Source organism: Alligator mississippiensis, chromosome 11 (genome assembly GCF_030867095.1).
Source record: "Alligator mississippiensis isolate rAllMis1 chromosome 11, rAllMis1, whole genome shotgun sequence".
NCBI lineage: Eukaryota > Metazoa > Chordata > Crocodylia > Alligatoridae > Alligator > Alligator mississippiensis.
The window spans coordinates 20,323,784-20,346,254 of record NC_081834.1 but is presented as its reverse complement, the minus strand read 5'-3'; the positions used below and the strand labels follow the sequence as shown (position 1 = coordinate 20,346,254).

General features: G+C 44.3%; 1 protein-coding gene across 3 annotated transcripts in view; it reads right to left on the bottom strand.

Annotated features, from left to right (window-relative positions):
* The window catches only part of FBN1 (fibrillin 1), a 241,146-nt gene that overhangs the window by 5,432 nt on the left and 213,243 nt on the right, over positions 1-22,471 (bottom strand). For all 3 annotated transcript variants that reach the window (XM_059714655.1, XM_059714657.1, XM_059714656.1), the window contains 10 exons: positions 21,055-21,177; positions 20,526-20,657; positions 19,453-19,578; positions 18,684-18,890; positions 17,395-17,520; positions 17,042-17,164; positions 9,542-9,658; positions 8,021-8,149; positions 3,445-3,564; positions 799-1,030 (listed from right to left, as the gene is read on the bottom strand). In XM_059714655.1, coding sequence (XP_059570638.1) covers positions 799-1,030; positions 3,445-3,564; positions 8,021-8,149; positions 9,542-9,658; positions 17,042-17,164; positions 17,395-17,520; positions 18,684-18,890; positions 19,453-19,578; positions 20,526-20,657; positions 21,055-21,177 — 1,435 coding nt within the window. The remainder of the gene's footprint in view (positions 1-798; positions 1,031-3,444; positions 3,565-8,020; positions 8,150-9,541; positions 9,659-17,041; positions 17,165-17,394; positions 17,521-18,683; positions 18,891-19,452; positions 19,579-20,525; positions 20,658-21,054; positions 21,178-22,471) is intronic.

Genomic DNA, 22,471 nt, shown 5'->3' with positions numbered 1-22,471 from the left:
TGCTTAACAGAGGCCTAAAAATATTTAACTATTTAAAAACACACACTTAAAATTTCATAAGTAGCAAGTGGCTCTGAGTGCGTTTCAAATTACTAAGTTTTTGTTTCTCTAAATGTGACACCTTTACAAGGTCTCATTGGGCACTGAAAAATTTGGCCACAGTCTTTGTCCTTTTCCTCCAAGTGTCTGTTCGTAAAATTCCAGTGAAGATAATGGTCCCCAATGATTGTGGGACCAGATTTGTATTGTCTAGTTTGCAATTAAATTTTCAGAAGGATTATTCTCCGATTTTCATTATGAAACACACATAAACAGAAAATCATTCCTTAAGCACTTAGTGCCATTCAGCTAGAAATCTCGGCTCATATCCTATAAAGAAATTTCATTTTGACAGCTTTGGAGAAACACTGCTCATCTTTAGAGCCATAGCGAAGGGTGGAATATCCCAAGCAGGCAACTTAGCTAAGACATGGGCCAGGGTTCTCTGCAGTCGGAGGGAAGTAGAAGTGGCGTACTATGGACTACTGCATTTGGCGGACTGACTTCTTTGGCAATGACTGGACAACGCATGCAACTCCAACAGCATCTTCATCTCTCTCTCCTGCCCCTGCCTTATTTGCTCAGAAAAGTTCAGCTTCAAGCACGGGAGGGACTGAAATGCTTGCACACCTTCCTCAATCCAACCCCATTCTCCATTGTCTCTGCTGCCTCCTGTGGTTCTGCAGCTCCACACTGACAGGGAAGGGAACATACTTTGGCCCCATAATGACGATTAGCTTAAATATGAGAAGCCCTTACCCTTGTCCTATTCTGAAGTAACCAGGTGGACATCCACAGACATAGCCACCTTCGGTATTTGAACACCCATAACTGCATGGCGCTTGTGCAGAACCGCATTCATTGATATCTTGGCAACCTCCACTAAACTGTTCAAAGTGAAATCCGGCAGGACACATACATTTATAGCTTCCCAAAGTATTGTGACAAGATGCTCCTCCACAAATGTGTGCAGAGAGGCATTCATTTTCATCTGGAAGGGAAGCAGAGCATATTAGAAATGAGCTTTTATTCTTAATTCTTATTTAACTTATCCCTATTTTGCAATTTCAGAAAGGACTAACTTCAGACAGGAATGAAGGAATAATTGACAACACTTTTTTGAAGAGCTAAATCTTTTTTTTTTCCCTTCAAGTAGGAGATATAGATAAATAATGGAATTTTAATGAAGAGAAGAACAATAAAAATACCTTTTGCAAACATCTGGGAATATTGAAAATCAAGGTAAATTTGGACCAGCACCACTCCAAAGTTCAGTGGTATGGCTGTCTCAGATTGGGAGGTTAATTCGAGCTCCCCCTATTCGTAAGTATGCTTTGAAATGTTATGATATGAATGCTATATTGTTTGAAAGAAATTAGTTTGAATTGAATGCAAAGATCAGATCTAATAGGGTTGGTTTTAGTACCTATTTTGAAAGACTTTTTGTAGCCTTTTTTCAACTTCAAACAATTTGCTCTATATTTTCAAAGCAATCCCTTAAGCTTCTTACAATATAATTTATGATATGGTTTACAACACAACTGCCTGGGCTGGAGATGCAGTCACATGTTGCACAAGGCATGGGAGGAACCAAAGCATTCTTTAGTGATTATCTACATTTGTGCTGCAACAACCTCAGAAAGTCCCTGAACACTACATTACATAAGGTCAAAAAGATGCAAACTGTTTTCAGAAACAAGACTGCCAAGCAACATTCAGGGAAAGGCTTTGGAAAAATCTATCACACAATTCCTCCCCTGTGGTATTGCCCAGGAGGCCCAGATACGCATCTTCAGCATGTATGGTAAATACTACAGATAACTGGTATATATACACTATGGAGAGCACCAGTTAGAATCATCCTGACTTATTGCAGTTCATTCATTTGTAAGAAATACTGGTAGCACATGATTCAATTTAGGTAGAAAATTAAGGTTTCATCAAATGGACTCATTCTAGGAAAACATGCTTTTCTACTGTAAGAAAGGAATTTTTGCAAAACTGAAAAAAATAAATGGAGAGGTTCAGTCTTCAAATTCCATACTATTTCCCAATCTAGATAGCACCAGGAGAGCTGAAATTACAGCTTATTATTTAAAGCTTTAAAAAGTTGAATTAAATTAATTTAAATCAAATCACTTCTACTTTAATGAAACCTTTCCAAAATGAAATGGCTTTCTAGTTACCCTCAACTTGTCCTGTATGTAAAGTGAACTGAGCACTAGAACGTAAATATCCAGATTCCCCACCAAGAACTGTGTTAAATGTCAAAAGTTTGGTAAGCAAAGTTACAAGCAAGGCCCTCCCTAGAGAAGCCCCATAATAACAAGCAAAGGCATTTTTCTGTTCTTAAATAGCAAACAAGCCAAAAAGAGCTCGGAGACCTCTGGTTCTCAAAGCAAAGCCATCAGATGCATCTTTTTATCTATCCTTGCAACACTGAAGCTTATGTGGGTCCCAAATAGATTACAAATATATACAGTTCTCATTAGTGGAAAAAATAATTAATGTCAATGCTATCTGAATACAGCACTCTTGCAGTGCATAGTTGTAGCACAGTACAGGGATTTTTCCCATGTCTTCTGTTATGTAGAGAGCCTAGTCCTGTCGGCTGAAGCCATATGACCAGTAGTATTCTCCACTGATGTGGGTCAGAGAGATTTGGGACAGAACCAAATTTAGATGAGGAGCCACATTTGTGTTTTGTTTTAATTTGTAGAACTATTTTTTCTTAACTCAACAAAGAACCAACAACATTTGTTATATATAACTTGAATCAGCATCAAGCAAGTGCTTTTTGCAGTCATCACCACTGCATTGTATTTGGGCAGGTGCCACTCATCTTGATGAATTCTGACAAACCATTTGTTTGGTCATAGGATTATGGCTGAATTACAGAAGTAGGCTCCTACTGGATTTTAGATGCTGGCAAAGTCTTACGCTAGATGTTTAATTTTACACTTATACCTAAACATGGGCTTTGATTCTGTTAGGTAGCATGTACGTATCATCAGCCCACAGTTGAGAGTTTTGCCTGTGAGATAACTGAATAAGGCTTGATATGCAGTGCTTAAATGAAATACTTCAGAGCATGTGCTTTTAATTAATTAATTAATTTATTTATTTTTGAAGGCAATGGGACTGCTAACATGCTCAAAGTTCACCATATGCTAAATAATTTGCTGAATTTAAGTCTGGCTTGTAAACCCAATAGGAGTTCAGTGCATTCAGCATCTCAAATGCACAGGATCATATCAAATTTGTCTTCTGATGGACATTTTTTAAAAGAAACTTCAGTGAAATGACTGAATTACCGTTTTAAAATATAACAACCAAAAGAAAACGATCTTGTTGATCACAAAGTTATGATGCATTTGATTTTGCTAAAAGAGAAAAGTGACTTGCCAACACATTGGTTCCACTGGTAATGCTGGAGATATCCTTGTGGACAGCTGCACCTGTATCCTCCGATTATATTTTGGCAACCATGTTGACACCGATGGTTTCCATCACATTCATCAATATCTAAAAGGATGGTGCACAGTATAAGTTAGAATAATTATTTCTCCACAATACAGGTATTATTGTATTTACTCAAATACAAGATGACCCAGAATATAAGACGACTCCCCAATAATTAGATTCTGTATATGGAAAATTTATAAATTTGTTACAATTTTCCAAGTGTAGAACATAATTATCAGACTGTTGTCTTGAATTCATCCTCCTCCCACTGCAACAGCATGGAAAATAGTGGCTGGGCATGGGGGACCCCTCACCCTCTGCCCCCCAACTTCTCCCCCTCTTCCCCCAACCTTACTGTCAGACCTTGCCCAGACTATTCCCGCCCCAAAAACAATGTGAAAGTGAGCTGCCTGTGACAGTAAGGGGGGAAAAGGGACAGAAAGGAGCAGAAACTGCAGACAAACAAACGGTACATGATATTACTTCACAGCCAAAAGACTCACAACTTATCATACAGTTCATTGGGCTGGGCCCCAGCAGAGTCAACAGCATTTCAAACCATGGTGGCTCCACAGTCCAGCATTGCTCAGTATGTGCATGTAGTACAGATCCCCTCCAAAAAGGATCCACATGATAATTAGCGCTCCCCACTCGTGCCTGGTACCAGATGTTCTCGTCAGGTGTCATGGGACCCTCCAAAAACTTATATGCAGATAAGGCACAGTGCTACCTAGTCCATCATAGTTTCATAGTTGGTAGGGTCGGAAGGGACCTGAGCAGATCATCAAGTCCGACCCCTGCCACAGGCGGGAAAGAATACAGGGGTCAAACGACTCCAGCAAGGTGTCTATCTAGCCTCCTTCTGAAGACCCCCAGGGTAGGAGTGAGCACCACTTCCCTTGGAAGTTGGTTCCAGATCGTAGCCGCCCTGACTGTGAAGTAGTGCCTCCTGATATCTAGCCTGAATCTACCCTCTGTCAACTTATGGCCGTTATTCCTCATTACTCCCGGTAGGGCTCGGGGGAACAAGGACTCTCTCATAGCCTGCTGGTCCCCCTTGGCCGGTTTGTAGATGGCCACCAGATCCCCTCTCAGCCTTCTCTTGTGGAGGCTGAACAGGTTCAAGTCCTGTAGCCTCTCCTCATAGGGCCTGCCTTGCTGCTCCCTGATCATGTAAGTGGCCCTCCTCTGGACCCTCTTGATGCTGTCCACATCCCTCCTGAAGTGCGGCGCCCAGAACTGGATGCAGTAATCCAGCTGCGGCCTGACCAGTGTTGCATAGAGGGGAAGGATCACCTCCTTGGACCTGCTCATGATGCATCTGTAGATGCATGACAAAGTGTGGTTAGCCTTACTGACCACGTCCCCACATTGGCGGCCCATGTTCATTTTGGAATCAATAATGACCCCAAGATCCTTTTCTGCACTGACAAGAAGGGAGTTCCCCAGTCTGTAGGTATGCTGCTGGTTCTTCCTCCCCAGATGCAGCACCTTGCACTTGTCAGTATTGAATCCCATCCTATTCTCATCTGCCCACCCCTGTAACCTGTCCAGATCCAATTGCAGCCTGTCCCTCTCCTCCAGCGTGCCCACTTCTCCCCACATCTTAGTGTCATCTGTGAATTTGAACAAGGTGGTTTTCACCCCTTTGTCCAAGTTGCTGATGAAGATGTTGAACAGTGCAGGCCCAAGGACCGAGCCCTGGGGGACCCCACTGCCCACATCCCTCCAGGTCGAAAAAGACCCATCTACCACCACTCTCTGGGTGCGGCCCTCCAGCCAATTTGCGACCCATCTGACTGTGTAGGCATCGATGCCACAGTTGCCTAATTTCTTAATGAGAATGGGGTGAGAGACAGTGTTGAAGGCCTTCCTAAAGTCCAGAAAGACTACGTCCACCGTGACACCTGCGTCCAAGCATTTTGACCTGGTCGTAGAAGGCCACCAGGTTGGTCTGACAGGACCACCCCATCTCCACCCCATAGACAGCAGGGCCACTGTAATCACATGTGGCAGGCTGAAGGAGAGGGTGACACAGCCCCTCAGCTACAAAGAAGTTAGGTAATGTTTGCCAAACATTTAGGGCTCATGAAGAAACAGAAATCATGGACATGGGAAAAACATGGGAAAGAAAGGCACTGCTCGACTGTGGGAATGAAGAGGAAGTTGACATGTATTTGATGTAGTGGCTCACCATGACCTAAAAAACAGTTGCCACTGAGAGGGACTGAACACAAAGAGCTCTATTTCTTATTCAAATGGGTTGCACTGGCCTGTCCTTGTGGATCAAATTTTTAACACCAAAGGGAAGGTGTCAGGGGTGGGACATACACACACACACATGATTTCCATGAGTATTTTTGATGCCAGGGGAGAGTGTGGGAGCTTGCTCTGGCCTCTCTGAGTGCTGGCCTGGTACTTGAGTTTCTTAGTGGGGGAGCAACTGTCTTTTTTTAAGGGCAATGGGGGACTGCTTTTGTGTTTTTCCCCTACTTCATAACTTTTTCCATGACTGAGCATATGCAGTTTCTAACAGCAGTTTAAATGATAGCCAATTTATTTAATGGGTGAGTTTGTTGGTATGCCAATATAAGATGTGCAAAAAAAATGCTGACGGGGAAAAAAACCTCATCTTATACTCAAGTAAATATGGTAATGCCATATTTAAAAAAAAACAACCATGCAATTCTGTGGTTTCAAAGTATTTCTTCTCAATATTGTTACTCTTAATGTCTTCCAAAATCATTGTAATTTAGGGGCATTTGTGGGAAATAGGCAAAGACACAGGCTCAGATACTGCCATGGTGGTAGAAGTGTAAAACTGTACAACCAAGAACACCAGAAAATGCTTATATTAATGTCAGCTGCTGCATCTGCAAGTTTTCTTACCATTCTCTTAGGAACTACTTTATTACAGAAAATGGGATCATCTGTTTAAAAATTCTTTATAAACACTGGACAAATACTGGAAGAAAACATCAGAATATCCAGACACACACTAGAAACAGCAGCCTGTATAATATTTTGCTCATAACTTAAGTAGTGTAAAATATATGTTGTGGTATTAGTTAAAAGTAGAGCTCATGACAGAATGTGGATACTGCCAGACAGCCAGACCTAAACAAATGCTCAGTTATAAATGAAAAGAACATCCATCACAAAATCCAACAACATTTTCATAATACAAAGAACTCTTATTACAGTAAAAGTGTCAAATTGTATCTGTCAGGCTCATTGTTCAGAAATTCTCTGAACCTTTTAGTCAGATACTGACAACTCTTTTTCACATCTGGAAGAATAGAACCGGTCACTTAAATTGGTCCCTGCTTCATTCAGTGCTCTTCTACTTCATGCTGTAATCCTCCTCCCCCTAAACTAGACACATGGGGCCAAATTTTGAGCTGGTTGAAGACAATGTTTTTGCACATGTGTGCTGACACCAGCTCTGAGCCGACTCATGGCTGTAAATTCTTTCTTCAGATTCAGCAGGTTGAGTCCCTACTTACTAAAACAGAAGCTTGAACTTTGTACCAGAGACAATTTCAACCCCAGCCTATTTACATCCAATGCATGATTATTTTGCACATTTATACGAGCGGGCTTAATTGGCCAGATTCATTCCTGGCACATCCAAGAAGGTCAGTTGCACTGAGCAGCTACAGAGGACTTTCAAGATCTTTGTCTCTGGGACATCTCCACTGTGTGGACTGCTCCAGAGCCACAGAACTTGGGAGCCCAGCAGTGCTGGCTCAAACTAGGGATCTCTCAGGATTTCCAGAAACCCTGTTGCATTCTGACCCTGAGGGTTTTAGCTCCCCCCCAGCCCCTTCTCCTCAACAGAATCCCTAAAGCCAATGGTATGGCTCTGCCAGAGCTTCAGACCCTGAAATCCTGGGGTCTCAACTCCAGGGCAGACCTGCCAGGCAGATTGCCACTACAGAGGGACCCAGATTTTCTAGAACCATGTCTCTGGTCCTGGGACAGTCTGTTTGTTGGGCTTGTCCCAAAACTACAGACCCTGGAAGCACAAGATCTCCAGCCTCAAGGGCAGACTGCCATAAATGACAACTTTTAGAACAAACAGCTCAGGCTCAATAAACTGGCAACATTTATTCAGAAGCTGTCTGTGTTGCCCTATTACACACCCAGGGATGATCACCATCTCCTTAGGCCCTGGGGGATAAGTAAAGGGAAATCTCAGGAAATAAGCAATTTGGTACCTTAGAGTAGTGAATATACCCTCAGAGCCATGCTCAGGGTCTTTGGCTTGGATGTGCTTGTTGGCTTGCACTGAATGCTGCTCTGCAGCAGTTATATTGCCTAACACGTGGGGTTTGAAGCATTCTGGTGCAGGGATTAATGGGTGACATGTGATATTCTGGGCTTGATATGGTAGTGTCCTGCTGAGTTTGTTGATCAGGATGTCCCAGACTCTGGGACAACCCAGGATGAGGCCAGATGTCCAGGTGTGTTCTGGCAAGGTGGTCAGACTGGCAGCATTATGTACTGTGCCTACCTTCACAGCTGAGTCCAGTTTGATCAAGTGAGAAGCCACGCTGACATTCACAGACAAAGCTCCCAGGTGTGTTCTGGCAAACGCCTTTAGTCCCGCACAGATTGACTTCAGTGGCACATTCATTATTATCTAAAGAAACAAATATTAAAGGCACAGTGTGGTTTTGTAAAACAATTGCTCATCTTGAAGGTGATCATTAAAAAATGATGACTTGCATCCAGAAAGAAACATCACTGATTTGATAACTTTACCCCCATTCCAGCCTGGGCCTGGCAATAAAGGAACAAAAAAGGCAGAAGCACCTTCTTTCCTGCTTGAAAACGCAAGTGGCAGACAGACGCAGTTCTATGGAAATTGCTCTCAAAACTGCATAATGGATTTTGAATCTGATATTCTATTCCAGCATACGCAGAATTCAGCCTGGTGCCAAAGGAGCACAGAATACCAGAATTAAGATTCAGCACGCAGAGCTGACAAACGCTAGGACTTTTTGCAGCAAGTGATTCTATCTGGCATTTAAACGGACCTAATAGGCATGAGCACACAGTCCTCATCATTCACATCTAAATATTTAGGGCCTGCTTTTTTAAAGTGCCTCAACATGGCCTCTCATTTTGTGTCTTCAGTCACAAAATTGAAATGGCTTACTGGAGAGGGCTGGGGCATGAAGCAGAGCTCTGTGCTCTCATTGCACAGCCACCGCACTTAGGGAGCTGACTCACTTATTTGCAGGGAAACAAGGGAGAGCAGGAAAGAGGATCTCTTTGCACTATCTGTCCCCACTATTTATCCAATGAAGGTCTCCTGAATTCCTAGGTCTCTATCTACCAGGCACCCAAAATTGCACTTCAAAGATATCTGCAAGCAGGATATGAAGGCTTTTGGAATTGACCCAAACCTTTGGGAGACCTTAGCAGGAGATAGGACAAAGTGGCACTCTCTTCTCAATCAGAGTCCAACATCATGACAAGAATTGGTCACTTGAATTACAGAAATGTGACCGAAGGAAACAGCCCATCAGGATAGTAGTCCCTAACACCATGTACACCTGTAACCACCGTGGCTGGACCTGCAAGTCTAACATCAGTCTTTGCAGCCACAAATCAGTAGAATAGCTGCAATATCCACCATCAATTGCTGATGAATGGATGCCATAAAAAAAGCTACCAGATATACACCTAGTCATAGTGGCACTGACACACTCATTTAGTCCAATAACTGACTTCAGGTACAAAACTAAAGGTTGTTTTATAAAAGGTGGCTCTAGGTACAAATACCATGTTTCCTCTGCAGCAAATCATTTAAACAGGCTGGCACAGCAAAGGGAAACTTAAGTGGATCAAATTCCATTCTTATGGGTGCTCTGAGATAAGTGGAATGAGACCACAGCCCATTGTTTCAACTGACTGTATTTGGAAATGGAATTAATCCACTTGTTACAACCATGACCAGAATGAGACACAATAAGAGTGCCCAACATAGACTTATATTCTGGGAGGAGCCACCTCCAGCACTGCTTACCAATACAAGCTGTATGATGCTGAGTGAAACCAGGAGGACATTTGCAAGTGAAGCCCCCAATGGTGTTGACACAAAGGAACTGGCAGTTGTGCTGTTTTGTTGCACATTCATCGAGATCTGAAAGAAAAAAAAACAACGTTCTTTCCATCTGCAGTCCTTATCAAGGCACTTACTTTTCAATAAAAAGACACTGAGAGAAGCAGTTGTAAGCTAATGACTCAATTTACAAATGCTTTGTAGAGGAGTAAAATCTGGAAGTATATTGCACAGGCCTGGCTCTGTGCTTCAGAATACAAAGTGCTACATTGCTAAGGAGCACAGAGAGAGAAGAGGAATCTCTGAGCTGAGATGGCACCCTGTGTCCATCTTCAGTTGGTGGGATACAAGACTTAGAAGGACATGCGAGGAGAGTCCTCACACACAGCTCCCTCTCCCTCCTTAAGTCTGATCTCCCATCTACTCTTTGTAGTATCTTTGATCCTGAACTTACCTCTTTCTTTTCTATCTCTTCTGCCTGCAAAGCTACTTTTTCAATGAAGATAGAATAATACTGCTCATACCTACAACTGCTTTGAGTCCCTCTCTTCCAATATAAGGAACTTTTGGAGAGGCTGGGCATGTTTAAACCAGTAGGTCCAGATGCTCTTCACCCGAGGGTGCTGAAGAAATTGGCGGGGGTCATAGTGGGGCCCCTGGCACAGCTCTACGAGTGCTTGTGTGGCACTGGCCAGGCACCAGAGGATTGGAAAAGGGCCAATGTGGTCCCCATTTACAAGAAGGGGAGAAAAGAGGACCCCAGCAATTATTTGCCGGTCAGTCTTACCTCAGTCCTTGGGAAGACCTTTGAGAAAATTATCAAGAGCACATCTGCAAGGGCCCAGCAGGGGAGGTAATGCTCAGGGGCAACCAACATGAGTTCATTGAGGGCAGGTCCTGCCTGACTAATCTGGTTTCTTTTTATGATCAGGTCACAAAGTCCTTGGATGAGGGTGCTGGGGTAGATGTCATCTTCCTGGATTTTAAGAAGGCCTTTGACACGGTTTCCCACCACATTCTCTTTAAAAAACTTGGTAATTGTGGCATTGATGCCTACACAGTCAGATGGGTGGCAAATTGACTAGACGGTCGCACCCAGAGAGTGGTGGTGGATGGGTTGTTTTCGACCTGGAGTGATGTGGGCAGTGGAGTCCCCCAGTGCTCGGTCCTGGGGCCTGTACTGCTCAACATCTTTATCAGCGACCTGGATGTGGGTATGGAAAGCACGCTGTCCAAATTTGCTGATGACAGCAAGTTGTGGGGTGAGGTGGGCACACTGGAGGGGAGAGACGGAATCCAGCTAGATCTAGACAAGTTACAGAGGTGGGAGGATGAGAATAGATTGGAATTCAACGCAGACAAGTGTAAGGTGCTGCATCTAGGGAGAAGGAACCTACCCATAGGCTGGGGAACACCCTTCTTGTCAACACGGTGGCAGAAAGGGATCTTGGAGTCATTTGACTCCAGGATGAACATGAGCTGCCACTGTGAGGACGTAGTCAGTAAGGCTAACTGCACCTTGTTGTGCATCTACAGATACATCACAAGCAGGTCCAGGGAGGTGATCCTTCCCTGCTATGCGAGACTGGTCAGGCCACAGTTGGAGTCCTGTGTCCAGTTCTGGGCACCGCACTTCAAGAGGGATGTGGCTAGCACTGAGAGGGTCCAGAGAAGGGCCACTCGGATGGTCAAGGGGCAGCAGGCCAGGCCCTATGAAGAGAGGCTAAAGGACCTGAACCTATTCAGCCTCCACAAGAGAAGGCTGAGAGGGGATCTCGTGGCTGTTTACAGGGGGGACCAGTGGGAATTCATAGATTCATAGATGCTAGGGTCGGAAGGGACCTCAATAGATCATCGAGTCCGACCCCCTGCATAGGCAGGAAAGAGTGCTGGGTCTAGATGACCCCAGCGAGATGCCTATCTAACCTCCTCTTGAAGACCCCCAGGGTAGGGGAGAGCACCACCTCCCTTGGGAGCCCATTCCAGACCTTGGCCACACTAACTGTGAAGAAGTTCGTCCTAATGTCCAGTCTAAATCTGCTCTCTGCTAGCTTGTGGCCATTATTTCTTGTAACCCCCGGGGGCGTCTTGGTGAATAAAACCTCACCAATTCCCTTCTGTGCCCCCGTGATGAACTTATAGGCAGCCACAAGGTCGCTTCTCAACCTTCTCTCACGGAGGCTGAAGAGGTCCAGGTGCCCCAGTCTCTCCTCGTAGGGCTTGGTCTGTAGGCCCTTAACCATACGAGTGGCCCTCTCTGGACCCTCTCCAGGTTATCCACATCCCTCTCGAAGTGTGGCGCCCAAAACTGCATGCAGTATTCCAACTGAGGTCTGAGCAGCGCCCGATAGAGGGGAAGTATCACCTCCTTGGATCTGTTCATCATGCATCTACTGATGCACGATAAAGTGCCATTAGCTTTTCTGATGGCTTCGTCACACTGCCGACTCATGTTCATCTTGGAGTTCACTAGGACTCCAAGATCCCTTTCCACTTCCGTGCCACCAAGCAGGTCATTTCCTAGGCAGTAGGTATGCTGGACATTTTTCCTCCCTAGGTGCAGCACTTTGCATTTCTCCTTGTTGAATTGCAATCTGTTGTTTTCTGCCCATTTGTCCAACCTGTCCAGGTCTGATTGTAGTTGTTCCCTGCCTTCCGGTGTGTCCGCTTCTCCCCACAGTTTTGTGTCATCCGCAAACTTGGACAGAGTATACTTCACTCCCTCGTCCAAGTCACTGATGAAGATATTGAAGAGTATCGGTCCAAGGACCGAGCCCTGCGGGACCCCACTGCCCACACCCTTCCAGGTCGATACCAACCCATCCACTATGACTCTCTGGGTGTGACCCTCTAGCCAATTTGCCACCCACCAGACTATGTAGTCATCCAAGTCACAGCCTCTTAACTTGTTCACCAGTATGGTGTGGGATACTGTATCGAAGGCCTTCCTGAAGTCTAAGTATATGACATCAACCCCTACTCCTGCGTCCAGGCGTTTTGTGACCTGGTCATAAAAAGAGACTAGATTAGTCAGGCATGATCTACCTGCTACAAACCCATGCTGGTTTCCCCTCAGCATAATTTGTCCTGCTGGGCTCTCGCAAATGTGAGCCTTGATAATTTTTTCAAAGACTTTGCCTAGGATGGAGGTGAGACTGACTGGCCTGTAGTTGCCTGGGTCCTCCTTCCTCCCCTTCTTGAAAATGGGGACCACACTGGCCCTTTTCTAGTCCTCCGGGACCTGGCCCATGCTCCATGAGCATTCAGATATTCCCGCCAGTGGCTGAATATGGGAGAGGCTCTGTTCCCCCGGGCACCACTTGGGGTTACTAGGAATAACAGCCACAAATTGTTAGAGAGAAGGTTCAGGCTGGACATCAGGAGACAACATTACTTTACAGGTAGCGCTGCCAGGCTCTGGAATGGGCTCCCAGGTGAGGTGGGTGCTCTCTCCTACTTTGGGGGTCTTCAAGAGGAGGCTGGACAGATATTTGGCTGGGGTGATATGACTGTAGCACCCATTCCTGCCCGGGGCAGGGGGTTGGACCTGATGATCTGTTTAGGTCTCTTCCGACCCTAAGCACTATGATACTATGATACTCACCTATGCCTTCATTACTTCTGGTGAGCACTATGGCTTGTGTCCCAACTCCCTTAAATAATTAATAATCAAGTTCTTCACACTCCATGCTGTTGCCTATCTTCCTACAAGTACTGAGAGAAAGTACCAATAAACCTCTCTCTATCATTTCTCAGCCTAACTGCTGTTCTAGGCATGAACAATTCCAAATAGTCATTTGGTTTAAAACTCTTCCTGGACTGGCTCCCATCTATTTCTAGGATATTCTCTCTCCTTTTCACTACAGCATCTGCTCCTGCCTCTACTACCTACAAATCAAGTTCAAAAATCATTTTAAAAGATTTATTTCCACTATAATCTGAAACGGTCATTTTGTTCTTTTGTTGCAAGCCTTATTGCTATATGCTTTTTTTTCTTTGTTGCTATAATGTATCTGTCCTAAACAGCCCGTTTTCTGGATACTGAGAGGCAAAGCATGAGATAGATGCACAGAGGTCCCTCTGCAATAGGTATTTACAGATGCACACATGGTAACTGCAGGTTTATCTGGAATGTAGTTGTGTTTATCAGTACTTCTTTGCATCTGCAGCAACTAATCTGAAGGCCTATTTGTGATAAATGTGTACAAACAATAGGGGCACATTTGCACATGCTCTTGCATACATTTGTACAAACATATACAAATGGGGCTCTAACATTGGAAAAATTGGCATTTTGCAAATATTACAACTGATGCAACATCCTGTGGAACCATCTGTATTATTTCATTGTGCAAAAGTATTTTAAATAAAGCCTCTGATCTTGGGATGGATTCTAGTTCCCCTCTCAAGTAGACCCATGTGTTACGTAGGACTTTGGATGAGTATCAGCTAAGTACAGACATCCAAAAAGTCCAAGCCTGAATTGATTCAATCTTTGCAGGTTACTCTAACCTGTGAAGATTGAACTGATTTGCAAGTGAATTCACTTTTGATTTTGGAACTGCAGGCACATGCCTGCAGTGGCTCAGGCCAGAAACTGCGGGGTGCTAGAGCAAGCCCTCCCTTCCCTTCTGCGGCAGCTGCAAGGCTGGAGGGAAGCTGAGCTGGGGGGGCATGGCCAGGCCCTGGCAGGCTGGGTATGATTGGGGAGGGGTTTACACCCCTCAAGCAGCTGAGGCAAGGGTGCCTTGTGTCAGGGCTGCCAGTCATCTTACATACAGTTTAGAGTATGGGTGTATACAGGATGGTCTGGACAAGGATGTTCCTGCCTCAGGCAGGGGCTGGGCTAGATGTGACCCCTGCGGTTCCTTCCCAGCCCCACTCTTCTAGGATTCCCTGACCTGATCCACAGAAATTCTCACTCCCTGACCTGATCCCCTGTGCCACTCCTCCAAGAGCAGAGCATTTCAGGCCCCCGTTTTACTGCAAAAAGAAGAGGGAGGAAAGGCCTGGGGCTTGTTTCCCTGCCAGGACAGTCACCTCCATGATGGGACATGCACAAGAGGCTGAATGAAGCCAAGGGTCACACCCCCCCCATGAAGTGAAGCAGGGCCTCTTGCTGCACAGCCCCTGCTCTCTGCATTGCTGCTGGGTGGTCTGAAAGAGGAGGCTGCAATCAGGCAGCTGCAGTGTCCAGTAACTCTGTGGGCAGCGCCAATAACTTCTCCAGCGGTGGCCACAGCTTCCCAGAAGTTGGTGAGAGTGACTCAGGCATAGCTGGCAGCAGAGATTGTGGGAGGGGGTTCCCCACTTGTCTCCTAATCAGTGCCACTGCCTTCCCTTCCCCCAGGGACACCCACCTTGAGCTGGGCCTAGGCCTGGCCTTGGTGGGAAGAGAAGCCACTTAGCTGGTGCCCCTGGGTCTGCCACCTGCTTCTGAACACCCTGTGCTTTCCCTGTTGTTGCATCACACAGGGGGGTAGCACCGGGATCCCTCCAGGAGCATCTCTACCCATGCCCAGCTGCCTTCTGCTTCTGCCTGCAACAACACTGGCCCTGCCCCTTCCTCTCCCACTTTGCCTCAGGCCCAGGGCTGGCATTTGGCCATGCCCCAACTCCCCTCTGCCACTCATCTCACCTTCACCCCTTCTCAGCCAGCCAGAGTGCTGATAGTGCTCCGGCTAGGGAGGAGAGGAGTGGGGCCAGCCCGGCTCCCCCCAGCCCAGCCCAGCCCTGGGCTGCAAAGCATGCTGGGATGCTGGGGGACTGCGAGTTAACTTCAACCAGGAAGGGGTCTGGGACAGAAGTCCCATAAACTGGCTTGACCTAAATTACTTAAGTCTGATACTACATTCAACCAGCTTTATCTTAAACCAGTTTCAGCCATTTTGAAAGTGGTTTATATGCACTGAATTTCTGTTCTGTTACAGGTTTAAACTGGTTTCTAATCACTTAAACTAGTTTATGTGTAACTTCTGTCCCTAGCCAGGTTCTGCACTAAGGAATCCACTGCAGGATCATGGCCACCATTATCACTGTATAAATGAGATTACCACTAAATATGTGCCTGCTGTTATGGGAAGTCGACTGTCTTCTAAAGGAGCAGCAGCAGGCTGCAAAATTGTATTGTACTGAAGTGTGCTGAAATTCCAAAAGAAATATTTAAACAACAATGACAAAATAAAATGGTATTTCCAATGCCAACTTCGGGGTTGGTGTTATAACCTGCATGGGCTTTACTCAGCCCTTTGGTATTAAAGGCATTATATAAATTAATCAAAATGTAGCGAACATTTTTTAAGTCTCTCCTGCATTGCTGTCCCTTATCCAGCATATTGCAGAATGGCTTGTTAAAACATTGTTGATGCTGGAAATGAGCTGATCTTTTTGCTGCAAACATTCAGTTGGGATTATTGTAATTGGCATTAGTTAAGGTACATTTATTATTATAAGGCCTGGCTTAAATCAGCATGCTTAATACCAGAAGAAAAAAAATCATTTCTACCATATGGAGAGAAGAAGGTCTGAAAATAACATGAATCACTGAAGTTATTCTCACTCATATAGTCCAACTGCTGCCAGCGCTTGTGGCCTGACCCTGCTCTTGCTTATACCAGTGGCCACTTACAGATGTTTATTTTCTACTGGGAGGATAGCTGCTCTCCTGGTAAAAACCATGAGCATACAGATGTTCCAATTTTTTCTCCTGAAGCAAAAATAGCTGTTCCAGGAGAAAAATAATCCAATTCCAACCAGTTAGAAGTTGCTCCTGGGAGAGTTTCTCCTGGAAGAATGACATTCCTATGGCTTATCTCCTCCCAGGGACCAGGAGGAGAGCAGCCACAAGAAAAGGCTCCCGTGCATTTTGAAGATCCAGGTCACCCTGATCTGGAGAAGGTACATGAAGAGGGAACTGCTCCTGTTCCTCCTCCTCCTGTAGATTGGGAAGGAAGGGGAGGAAGAGCCTCCACCTGCTCCCTGCTGGTTCCTCACACACCAGAGTCCTCAATATGAGAAGCAGACAGAGCTCTGTTGGCTTTGGAGTCAGGCAGAGGTAGCAGTGCCGCAAGCTGCCTGCTTCTCTCATCAGAGCCCCCAGGGTAAGAAGTGGGCAGGGGGCTTTGTCTTGCTCTTCCAGTCACCTCAGAAATGGGAGGGCTGGAGCAACCCATGCTTTCCACAGACCAGGATCATCAGAGTCTCAGGAAGGTGCAAAGAGCAAGGAGAGAGGGGGGAACTGCTTGTATTTCTCCCTCTCCTGGAAACCTTTCTAGCAGAGGAAATTTTCCACCACTAGAAATAAACACTTGTACGTGGCCAGTGTTAGACATGTGTGATGACACTGACTTCAATTAAGTTACTGCCACAAGTCAGAGAGATCAATGTCAGACCCTCTGATTATCTGAGTAGCTATCTGTCTGTGAAACAGATCCTCTAGCAAACATTTTCCTTTTCAGTTTTTACCTTTGCAACTTCTCCCATCCTCCTGTAAGATGTACCCCTTCGGACATGAACACTGGTAACTCCCCTCGGTGTTTTTACAGATGAAATTACAAGGCTTGGGGGACAGGCTGCATTCATTCAGGTCTAAAATAAGGAAAACCAAACATTTTAGTGATATCAGCCAAGATTAGCAGTAACAAATTAAAAGTGTACCCAGGAGAGTTCATATAAAAATAGTCCTCTGAACTTGGTAATGAATGGATTTTTGTTGCACTATAATTAAAGAAAGACCCTCCTCTCTACTTCTGTGCGAGTTTCCTCTGAAACTCCACTCTTTAGCATGAACTTCCAAGTGTACACTAATAGGAGCTTACCTACGCAGAGAGTGCCAGTTATATCTGGTGTATAGCCTGTATTGCAAAGGCAGTGATATGATCCTCTCTCATTGACGCATTCTCCATTACGGCAAACGTCATGAATAACCTTGCACTCATCAATATCTGCAATTCAAAAGACATTAACTCAGAGGGAAAAAAAAGGAAAATACATTGATTTTAATAAGTCTCTTGTGCTTTGACATGAAAAAAGTGACTTAAAATAATTATAATAATTATTTCATGGATTTAAGAGGCTTACATCTTTGGAAGAAACAGGTACAAATTGAGTACCACAGCATAAGTTTAACATTTATATTCAATGAACAAAATCTAAATAAGAATACCAGCTAGATTTGGAGAGCTATCAAGAACCCCCCCCAAAAAACCAGATCATGCCTGAATTCAAGCTAATGGGAACTTCACATTTATTATTGTGAATCAGGTATCAGACAGATTGCAGGGGTACTTAGACATACTGGCAAAATTAGAGGAAAAATATTTTAAAAGCCTTAGCGGCTCAGAAGTCTAAGTCCCATTTTCAAATGTGACAGAGTCAGATTTCTAAGGTATTTTTTGCATGTAGAGAGTTAATACAGGACTCAGGCATTAGGTGCTTTTAACAGTTTCACCAGGTGCCTATGCCTATCTCAATGTGTATCTATGTATATACAACATATCTAAATACCACTGAAAAATCAGGCTGTTTAGTACTGGAGTGCCTGTCTTTTTTTTTTTTTTTTTTTTAAGGGACTTGAGTGCCTTTGCAAATGTTACCCATTCATTTTGTAATTCTTTTGCAGACTTGCAAAAATGATAGCTCAAACACCAGAAAAATGCCTGCCTGGAGCAAAGTCCAGCCCCATGTCCACAGTACTGAACATTTTTTCTGTAACTGAACTAATTGGGTAGATATAAGAAACAAATACTGGGGTAGACATCTGCAGATGCACTACAAGTTGGAGTGTGCAACGGTCCATATTCACATGTGCCTGACTACTCAAGCTTCCACCTAAACATATGTCTGCTTGCCCAATGATTTGGGCGTCTGCTAACATTTGGGGGTTAGTCGCTGCTTAAACCTGGCCTCTTTGGCAATTCATGCAGGTTAGCAGCAAGTTCTGTATTCACTCCACCTAAAATCTTGCTGGAGGTTTGGCCTTACATCCAGAATGTCGAATGATGTTACAACAAAACAATTCACCGTGCTCAAAAGCTGTAAAAAACAGTCTGTACCATTTTCACTTAATTTATCTTTTTGGACCATAATCTTGTACAGACAGAAATACCTGCTCCATTGGACATATATCCTCGGCCGTGAGGGCAAAGCTTTTTAAAGGCCACAGTCCCTGGGAAGGGGCAGATCTCGCAGTTTGGCCCCCATCCTCGCCCACCATCGCAGCAGCATTCAGACTTGGTGACAGAGTTCCTGTTGCTTGATCCAATTTGACACATACTTTGTAACACTTCAATGAAGCAGTAGCCCTCTCTGTTGTCTGAAAGACAAATTAGGCAGCATGAAGAATCTGAACAGTGATGACCTTCAGAGCATCAAGAGATATTAGGAATTTAGTAAGAAATATAAAAGAAAGGGAAGCATACTTAACCCTGAGCCTGTGGAAGCGACAGTGAAAGGCTGGCAGCAGTGAGAAAGAGAACATGATGTCTGAAGGAAACAAAGGAGACAAGAAATGTAGTAAGATGTAGAAGAAAAGTCACATTATGCCTAGGAAAAGATGTGCTTTCTGTTTGAACTCTGAGAGAAAGGGCTATTTGAAAAACAGAATCACCAGTGAGAAAAGGGCAAAGTAATTTCAGGCTGACAGATACTAATCAACAAGAACCTTTTATTGGAAACCAACTCATTCTAATGGACTGATATAAGTATACAATTAGCACAGAAAGAAGTTAGCTGTAGGAGAGTGCCTAGCTACAGAAAGCTCCATCCTGCAGACTCTTATACTGTAGGAACTTTACTCAATATTAGCCCCACTGAGCTCAAGCTCTTGAATACTTCTGCAAGGTTTAGCTTTGCAAAAGCAGGAACTTGTTACTTACCCAAGCATTCATTCTGCGTGTCACTGGCAGTAAATCCTTCATTGCATTCACATCTGTAACTTCCTTTTGTGTTTATACACCGACCATTCTCACAGATCCCAGGTTTGGTTTGACATTCATTCTCATCTGCATTTTTAAGAACATAACAAAAAAAATCCATCACTGGGTTAAGTCATGGAGACAAAAACAGGAGACAATAACCTGCGGAAGTGCTGAAATTGTGCATTTCTCACTGGGTAAACTTGAGGATGACAAATAGAAGGAAACAGAGGTGACTATTGATTTTCTGAAACACTGTTCAGTATTTGAAGGACAGATTAATCAAGTAGTTAGCAAGCAAGCCCAAATCACATATTTTGCTTCTAAGTTTTCCCACCAATGTACTCCACATTACTAATTTACTGATAAAGTATTTGACAGCCCGTTTTGTATCACCCAAATTTCATGAAGGGTTTAAAACAATACAAGTACAACAGTGCTTACAGTTCAGAGGCATATAGCACAGTACAGTACAGGGAGATTTCTTATTAAACGCTGAAGAGAACTTTGTGTTTTATTATATGTCCAATATATAAATCTCTTTATTATACATTACTTTTACATTCTGCTGCTTTGCAATGGGAAAAATCTATACAAAATTAAGTGCCTACCCCTAATGTTTACACCAATATTTGTCTTTCATTGTCAGATAAATTAGGTAGGTTATTGGTACTAATCTACATTTTACCCTAACTACAAAAGACCAAGAGAACCACAGCTGGTGTAATTCAGCCTACACCCATCAATTTAATTGAAGATAAACCTACTGGCAGCAATTAAAGACCTAAAATGTTACAGAAGGATTGTCCATGTATGCACACAAAGTGCAAAGCAGTGGCGAGGCAGGTTCTACATATATTTCATGGCCACTGTTATACAGCTAGAAGAAGAATGTTTTTTCCCCCAGTTACTTATCACTTAGTCAAAATACATGACTGCCGATTTTGCTCCTGAATCTGACTTTGTTATTTGCAGTTCAGCTGTACTGGGAAGAATACTACTCCCTAGAGCCTTAACATCTCAGAGCCACTTACCTATGCATCCTTCACCATCTGGCCTGCGTTGAAATCCTGGTCCACATATGCACATGTAAGTGCCAATCAGATTTTTGCATTCCATCAGTTTTTCAGCACAGTCATGAATTCCTTCTTCACACTCATTCTGATCTGAAACAGGATGCATGTTGCAGAATCGTATATACTTAATGAGAGAAAGAGATGCTCTTGGAAACTTGCAATAGTGGATGTTTAGGATTGAAAGTGTAATCATACATAGCCACTACACTCACTCCAGTTGTATTCAATTGCAAATGGAAATATTGGTCTGGTAAAATTCATTTGTACTTCAGTGCTGTTTGGTTAGGAATGGGGGCCTTTTAAAATAACATTACCGCATTTTGCACAATTTTTTCAGACTAGAAGGGACAAACATGATAATTTTTTCTCTTTTACCTCTAGGGTCCCTGAAGACCTGGAGCCCTCTAGCACCATAAGTAACTATCCTATGTCTAATGTCACCTGAAAGAGCATTCTCACAACCATGAAAGCATGTTGGGAACCTTACCTCTGCACATTCTCCTGTCTTCTCTAAGAACATAGCCAGCTGGACACTTGCATTCATATGATCCGTAAGTGTTCACACAACGGAATGCACAGAGTAGAGGATTTTGAGCACACTCATTCATATCTGAATTGAGAAAAAGCAATCATTTATAAGCCAGGTGAGATTTGCTTTTGCAAAATGCAACGGCTAGGAATTCATGCAGTTTAGGTTAGCTTTAAGTCAGAAATGCCAAATTCCATAGGATCAAATACTAATGTCAGATGTTCTACTGACTGTGGATATCTACATAGAAACAGGGCAACAGGCAGCCCTGTTTGACAAGACTAGATTATGTGAGCAGGGCAGCAGAAATCACACACAACATTATGCCATCTTTAATGGCAGTCTGGATATGGGAGAAGCTTCTAGGTCTGTATTGCCAAAATATAGTCAATGTTAAACCAATACCTTAATGGTGTATTGGTGATTCTGTGTGCTTTATTTTAACTGTCAGAAAGGTAAGTCTCTTTTGTAGACTGAATTTCATGAAGTATTACCTTTATTGGGACCAACATTACCTGAAACACAATTACATATGTGTTGTGTAAATGGAATGCTTGCTGCTACAAAGAAGTGTTCATGGACTTGATTTTATTTCCCACTAAACACAGTGAAAGTCTTTCCACTGTCTTTACTGGGAACCAGATGAGGTCCTAAATGCCTGTAAAAGTAGCACAGGCCACTCCAATGTCAGAATTAGATTACTGTGTGTTCCAAGGGAGAAAGAGTCTATCCCAAAGCCTTTAAGCTCTCATATCAAAGCTGAACTCATAAGGAATACAATCAGCAACATTTTCGGGGAAAGTACAAGACACACCAAGACTAGAGTGAACATATTATGGTTAGGGGAATCTGGGCTGCGAGGCACTGCCACCACGCATACGCACACATGCACAAACATACCCATACCCCACCCCCCTGACCCCATGGCTCCTAGGAACCCTGATGGCAAGAAGGGGCAGGATAGCATGGAGGCCCATAGCCAGGCTCCATCCCCTGCATGCAGAACCTGGACCCTGCTGGGAGTAGCCCCTCCATTTCACTGCCGACAGCCACTCAGGAACGTTGCATGCCCTGGAGCTCCAGCAGCATGGCACGAGGTTGCTGGTGGCAGATGGCCATCCCAGTTTGCCCTGCACAGGTTCCCCAAGCCCCATCCCTGGCCCCCTCACCAAGCTGCTATCCCAGCTGATGCCCGCCCCAGGCAGAAGTGGTGCCTGGTCCAGTCCACCCCCCCCCCCCCCCCCCCACCTCCAGCCATTCCTCAGCAGGGTATGGGCCAGGCATCTGGGTGCCGCATCCAAGTGTCGCATCCAGCAGCAGCCAAATCCAGGACTTTTTCTTCAATTTACACCGTGTGGCCAGGAAAGCCTACAAA